General features: G+C 47.8%; 1 protein-coding gene across 1 annotated transcript in view; it reads left to right on the forward strand.

Moving 5' to 3' along the window:
- The window catches only part of megf6b (multiple EGF-like-domains 6b), a 65,895-nt gene that overhangs the window by 53,801 nt on the left and 4,594 nt on the right, over positions 1–7,500 (forward strand). The window contains exons 28-34 of the mRNA XM_060858601.1: positions 2,532–2,660; positions 2,966–3,094; positions 3,999–4,127; positions 4,205–4,336; positions 4,476–4,604; positions 4,706–4,834; positions 7,149–7,277. Coding sequence (XP_060714584.1) covers positions 2,532–2,660; positions 2,966–3,094; positions 3,999–4,127; positions 4,205–4,336; positions 4,476–4,604; positions 4,706–4,834; positions 7,149–7,277 — 906 coding nt within the window. The remainder of the gene's footprint in view (positions 1–2,531; positions 2,661–2,965; positions 3,095–3,998; positions 4,128–4,204; positions 4,337–4,475; positions 4,605–4,705; positions 4,835–7,148; positions 7,278–7,500) is intronic.

Here is a 7,500-nt window from a genome sequence, read left to right on the forward strand (position 1 = left end):
CGAGCAGCACTCGGTGTGTTGACGTGTTCTTCAGGATCACTGTTTTATTTTAATAGAGATTTAGCTTTAAGTCTGTAGTAAAGTGAGATAATTCACTGAATAACGGCCGAGACGTGAGTATTAACGTGAGTGTTTATTAGGGTGTGTGTGTGTGTGGTCACTCAGCGTCTCACAGCAAACTTTAGTCAGTTTATAAATCAGAAGAGATTTTTATTAGTCAGATTTTTCCATTTGTTGGTTTTACACTCGGCACGACGTCCCTAATCGACTCCCTTCAGCTCGGTCTCTGACGTTCTGCTGCTCTCTCAGCGCCGCTCTCCGGTCTCACAGCCAGTTTAATGAAATCCAGTACATATGGAAGCTGTTGTGTCCCACGGAACAATTAGAGCTACAGAGAGCTACTGTTAAAGGTTTGACTGCAGCTCTGCAGTTAAAGTGTGACCTTATAACTTACGATATAATTGGGACTCGATCTGGGGTCTCGTACTTGGGAAACAAATTAGGCATCAGCGTGTCTCCTGACATCAGCGTGTCTCCTGACATCAGCGTGTCTCCTGACATCAGCGTGTCTCCTGACATCAGCGTGTCTCCTGACATCAGCGTGTCTCCTGACATCAGCGTGTCTCCTGACATCAGCGTGTCTCCTGACATCAGCGTGTCTCCTGACATCAGCGTGTCTCCTGACATCAGCGTGTCTCCTGACATCGTCGTGTCTCCTGACATCAGCGTGTCTCCTGACATCGTCGTGTCTCCTGACATCAGCGTGTCTCCTGACATCAGCGTGTCTCCTGACATCAGCGTGTCTCCTGACATCGTCGTGTCTCCTGACATCGTCGTGTCTCCTGACATCATCGTGTCTCCTGACATCGTCGTGTCTCCTGACATCATCGTGTCTCCTGACATCAGCGTGTCTCCTGACATCGACGTGTCTCCTGACATCAGCGTGTCTCCTGACATCATCGTGTCTCCTGACATCGTCGTGTCTCCTGACATCGTCGTGTCTCCTGAGATCGTCGTGTCTCCTGACATCATCGTGTCTCCTGACATCAGCGTGTCTCCTGACATCGTCGTGTCTCCTGACATCAGCGTGTCTCCTGACATCAGCGTGTCTCCTGACATCGTCGTGTCTCCTGACATCAGCGTGTCTCCTGACATCAACGTGTCTCCTGACATCAGCGTGTCTCCTGACATCGTCGTGTCTCCTGACATCGTCGTGTCTCCTGACATCATCGTGTCTCCTGACATCATCGTGTCTCCTGACATCAGTGTCTCCTGACATCAGCGTGTCTCCTGACATCAACGTGTCTCCTGACATCAGCGTGTCTCCTGACATCAGTGTCTCCTGACATCAGCGTGTCTCCTGACATCAACGTGTCTCCTGACATCAGCGTGTCTCCTGACATCAGCGTGTCTCCTGACATCGTCGTGTCTCCTGACATCATCGTGTCTCCTGACATCATCGTGTCTCCTGACATCAGCGTGTCTCCTGACATCAGCGTGTCTCCTGACATCGTCGTGTCTCCTGACATCAGCGTGTCTCCTGACATCAGCGTGTCTCCTGACATCGTCGTGTCTCCTGACATCGTCGTGTCTCCTGACATCGTCGTGTCTCCTGACATCGTCGTGTCTCCTGACATCGTCGTGTCTCCTGACATCAGCGTGTCTCCTGACATCGTCGTGTCTCCTGACATCGTCGTGTCTCCTGACATCAGCGTGTCTCCTGACATCAGCGTGTCTCCTGACATCAGCGTGTCTCCTGACATCAGCGTGTCTCCTGACATCAGCGTGTCTCCTGCTGGTGTTTGGCAGCTCATTAGCACCGATGGCAGACATTTACTGCTGCTTTTGGCCACATGCTGTCTTTTAGACCACCTCAGGAGTAAACCTCAGTCTCCTGTCTGCCTCAATCAGGCTCCTCTCACCTCATAACTTTCACAATTGTTAACCACAAACACACACAAACACACACACACGCACAGACGCACACACACACGCACACACACACACAAGCGTACACACGCACGCACACGTGCACGCACACACACACGTGCACGCACACACAGACACACGCACACACACAGACACACGCACACACAACCTCGCACACAAACACACACACGCACACATGCATACACACACGCACACACACACACACACGTTGCATGCATATGGAGGATTTTGGGTAATACAGTTTACCGTCAGCGCTGCTTCAGATAGACTGCAGACTCGTTCAGATTTAAATTTAGTTTATTTGTTTATTTGTTTATAAAGAGAGAATCACGTCCTGAGTGGAAATAACACATCTGCGGACACACAGATGTTTACTCCGATCTTAACACAGCTGGAAATCCTGACTTCCTACCCGTCGGTCTGTGCTGCATCACACATTAATGAAACTAATTAATTATTAGTGTGTCTGAGACTCGAAGTATGAATTAAAGCATCCACTTTAAGAACAGTTCTATTACTAGTTTCTGTTCTGAGGCCTGTATTTACATTTGTTTCCTGTGTCTCTGTTCCTGTGGTTTCAGAGTGTGTTTCGGGCCGTTTTGGGACAGACTGCCTGCAGGAGTGTGAGTGTGAGAACGGAGGCCAGTGTGACAGGCAGACCGGACAGTGTGTGTGTGGAGCAGGATGGATCGGTCAGCGTTGTGAGAAAGGTAAGAACACACACGAGCACAATCCACTTCTGCTACCTGGATGTTCCTTAACTTTCATTTTCTGTCTGTGGTACTTGACAGAATAAGATGATGATGATGATGATGATGATGATGATGATGATGATGGTAACAATGACAACAAGAATAATTATAGGTCTGGGATTCCTAGCAAAGTCAAGTTAGGAAATAAATTTATATTAAATATATTTCACTTTTAAACTTGCACTTACATACACATGTCAAACGTGCTATACTCCTCCTATATAGTGTGTGTGGTGTGTGTGTGTGTGTGTGTGTCTCCTCAGCGTGTGTGTCAGGCCGCTTCGGCCTGGGCTGTGAGGAACAGTGCGAGTGTGAACATGGAGCTTCGTGTCATCATGTCAGTGGAAGATGTGTGTGTCCAGCAGGCTGGAGAGGAGCTCAGTGTGATAAAGGTCTGCTGGTCATTTACACACACGCACACACTACACACACTGTAAACACACACAGTAAACACAGTACACACACACTACATACACACAGTACACACACAGTAAACACACATCACACACACACACAGTACACACACATCACACACACAGTACACACACACCACACACAGTAAACACTCACCACACACAGTAAACACACACACACACACAGTACACACATCACACACACAGTACACACACACACCACACACAGTAAACACTCACCACACACACACACACACACACAGCTGTAGTAATCTGTCATTTGCATGTTCTCACAATTTATAAGATTTTAACAAATCCTGTGAAACTGTTCCTTCTTTACTACAGCACATTATATCACATCTTATCATATCTTATCACGTTCGCCTCACACCTCCAGGGTTGGGGTTCGATTCCCGCCTCCACCTTGTGTGTGTGGAGTTTGCATGTCCTCCCCGTGCCTCGGGGGTTTCCTCCGGGTACTCCGGTTTCCTCCCCCGGTCCAAAGACATGCATGGTAGGTTGATTGGCATCTCTGGAAAATTGTCCGTAGTGTGTGATTGCGTCAGTGAATGAGAGTGTGTGTGTGCCCTGTGATGGGTTGGCACTCCGTCCAGGGTGTATCCTGCCTTGATGCCCGATGACGCCTGAGATAGGCACAGGCTCCCCGTGACCCGAGGTAGTTCGGATAACTATTCGGTGTGTGTGTGTGTGTGTTGTAAACCTTCTTATCCTCTGCGTCTCTGAGTAACTTCCATTATGCTTTAGCTTCATTTGCTTTGGTGCAAAATGACAGAGAACAAACATTTAAGCTGTAAGAACACACTGGAAGTGACGAGTACTCGTGTAATTATTAATGTTAGTCGTCGGTGTTCGTCTCTTTCAGCCTGCTTGCCTGGAACGTTCGGGGTGAACTGCTCGCAGCCGTGCACATGCCAACACGGCACTTCCTGCCACCACGTCAGCGGAGAGTGCGGCTGTCCTCCAGGTTACACAGGAAACGGCTGTGAGCAGAGTGAGTGTGTCAGCCTCACACACACCGTACGCACACACTCACGTTAGCTCATTGTGTGTTAATCTCCGTCTCTGCAGCTTGCCTGCCCGGGACCTACGGCCTCAACTGTAATCAGGTGTGTCAGTGTTCGGAGAGGAACCAGCTGTGCCACCCGGCGTCAGGGGAGTGTTACTGCGCTCCGGGGTACACAGGAGCCAAATGTGATCTGGGTAATTGAATTTGTAACAAAAAACACAGTGTGTGTAAGTGCAGTATTTAACGTTTAACACGGCTCGCACGTATCACCAGACCTCAGGTGTCTCGTCAATATTCACGTCTGCTGTGTGTGTGTGTGTGTGTACGTTCTAGAGTGCGAGAGCGGGCTCTATGGTCCAGACTGTGAGAGAGAGTGTCAGTGTGTGAACGGTGGGGTGTGTCGCGCCACCACAGGTGCATGTCAGTGTCCTCCTGGGTTTATAGGAGCTCAGTGCAACATCAGTGAGTCGTTTCATTTTAAAAACAATTAAACTCGTCAGATGACGTTATAACTGAATGTGACGGCATTATAAAGCTGTATTAACGCGTGCTGTGTGTTTCAGCGTGTCCGGCCGGTCGTTACGGGCAGGACTGTGCCGGCGTTGCCCTCTGCAGGGACGGGGCGAGGAACGACCCGGTCACAGGCCGGTGTGTGTGTGCTCCTGGACGCAGAGGAGAGGACTGTGGACAAGGTGGTGTAGCATTACACATGTAATATAGTGAAAAAGCTTTAATGTCTTTAGTGTCTCACTGAAACTGTAATGGAGTTTATTAGAGGCTCAGACCTCAGCTGTGGAGTGTGACAGGATGAAACTAAGTGAAAGTGACAGTGACGTGACATACGGTGTGTACGGTGACACACACTCAGAATTTGTTCTTTGTATCCAAAGTGCACACACAGCAGTGAACACACACACACACACACACACCGTAAACACACACCCGGTGCAGTAGGCAGCCATTTGGTCAGCTGCGGTGCCCAGGGAGCAGTTGGGGGGGTTCGGTGCTTTGCTCAAGAGCACCTCAGTCGTGGCCGGCCCGAGACTCGAACCCACAACGTTAGGTTTAGGAGTCAGACTCTCTAACCATTAGGCCACGACTTCCCCGTGCACCTCTGTGATCTTTTTAACACACGCTGTGAATTTGGGGAGAAGCTGAGAATTTTTAAGAAGAGATCGAGTGCAATAGTTTTACTGTACTGTAGTGTATAAGACCTGCTCTATACTGGACCCATATGAACTCTGAGGTAGCTCAGATCTCAGCTCTGGAGCGGTAGAGAACAAACGTTAGTGTACTCATTACTCACCACAACACACTGGTGAATTTGGTGCAAGTTAGAACAAACAAACAAAAACAAACAAACCCAGAAATGCAAATGTTCAAAAAATGAACCGTTCTCATATCTTACATATACAACACAATACAGAAGAGCGTGAGGTTTTATGGGATACGTGATTAATGCTGACGCAAACAAATGTTGCGCTGAAACAGAACTGTGACTTTGACTAAAATAAGAGTTGTTGTGCAGTAACTGCATGAGTTTGTGTAACGACGGTCGACTGGTTTATTAAAGCGCTGTGTGTCAGAGGGGAGCGACGTGGGAAGGTTCTTTATTTAGTCTGGAGGAGGAAACAGAGCTGCTCCTGAATGGTACAGGACATTAGGGCTCTTATTCTGTGTGTGTTGTGAAGGGAGACGAGTGCAGGACAGTGAAGGTGATGAGATACCAGACACTTCTGATGCTGTAGCTTGTGTTTGGACTGACGTCACAGAGCTGGAGGCTGGACTGACTGTTGATGCTGTTATAAAGTGACTCACAGCTTTGTTGTCGACCGAGTTGATGTTTCTGCAGCGGTTTGCGTCCTGCTGCTGGACGATCGTACCGAGGAATTGGCGTGACTTTGTTGAGCTTTTTATGTCTTATTCTGTATTTTTATGCAAATGAGAGGCTCAGATCTCAGTGTTGAGTGTGAGAGAATGTAAGTGAGTGCAGTCCTGTGTTAGTCTGACTCACCTGAACACAGTGTGGTGAAGATCTGAGAATGTTCTTCACTTTTTGGCCCCAAAACAGTGAGGTTAGAGGCTGTAGAGTCTGCCTTTGTGTTTACACACACACACACACAAACACACACACACACACACACACACGCACCTGCCTTTGTGTTTTTCACACTGCTTATCATTTAGTAAATACAGTAACTGTGTATAATTGTGCTTTTATTCCAAAAACCTTAATTTAATGTTAGGCTAATAAAGGTCAAGTAGAATTATATACTCTCTGTGTGTGTGCGTGATCGTGTGTGTGTGTTTGTGTGTGTGTGATCGTGTGTACGTGTGTGTGTTTGTGTGTGTGTGATCATGTGTACGTGTGTTTGTGTGTGTGATCGTGTGTACGTGTGTTTGTGTGTGTGTGATCGTGTGTACGTGTGTGTGTTTGTACGTGTGTGTGTGTTTGTGTGTGTGCGTGATCGTGTGTACGTTTGTGTGTGCGTGTGTGTGTGTACGTGTGTATTTGTGTGTGTGTGTTTGTGATCGTGTGTACGTGTGTACGTGTGTTTGTGATCATGTGTATGTGTGTTTGTGTGTGTTTGTGTGTGTGTGATCGTGTGTACGTGTGTTTGTGTGTGATCGTGTGTACGTGTGTGTGTTTGTACGTGTGTGTGTTTGTGTGTGTGCGTGATCGTGTGTACGTTTGTGTGTGTGCGTGTGTGTGTGTACGTGTGTATTTGTGTGTGTGTGTTTGTGATCGTGTGTACGTGTGTTTGTGTGTGTGTGATCATGTGTATGTGTGTTTGTGTGTGTGATCGTGTGTACGTGTGTGTGTTTGTGTGTGTGTGTGATTGTGTGTACGTGTGTTTGTGTGTGTGTGTTTGTGTGTGATCGTGTGTACGTGTGTTTGTGTGTGTGATCGTGTGTACGTGTGTGTTTGTGTGTGTGCGTGATCGTGTGTACGTGTGTGTGTGTGCATGTGTGTATGTGTGTGTGTACGTGTGTGTTCGTTCTCAGGCTGTGATTCACACTGGTATGGTGTAGACTGTTCTCAGCGCTGTAACTGCACAGATGGAGGTGTGTGTGACTCCGTCTCAGGGAGCTGTACATGTGGACTCGGCTTCACTGGGCTGCACTGTGAGAGAGGTGAGCTATCACCACAGCCTTCATCATCATCATCATCATCATCATCATCTCAAAGCTGTTAGCAGTGTAAACTCACTACCTGTTCAAGTGTGTGTTTTGTGGAAGATGGAGGGCTGCAGTCATCTACAGGTTTGTTTAGGAATTCTCTGGGATTGATGATTTAATGACTTTATGTATGTGATGATTCTCCATCCAATCAGGGCAGAAGTGTGTGTTACACATT

This window comes from Tachysurus vachellii, chromosome 22, assembly GCF_030014155.1.
Source record: "Tachysurus vachellii isolate PV-2020 chromosome 22, HZAU_Pvac_v1, whole genome shotgun sequence".
Lineage (NCBI taxonomy): Eukaryota > Metazoa > Chordata > Actinopteri > Siluriformes > Bagridae > Tachysurus > Tachysurus vachellii.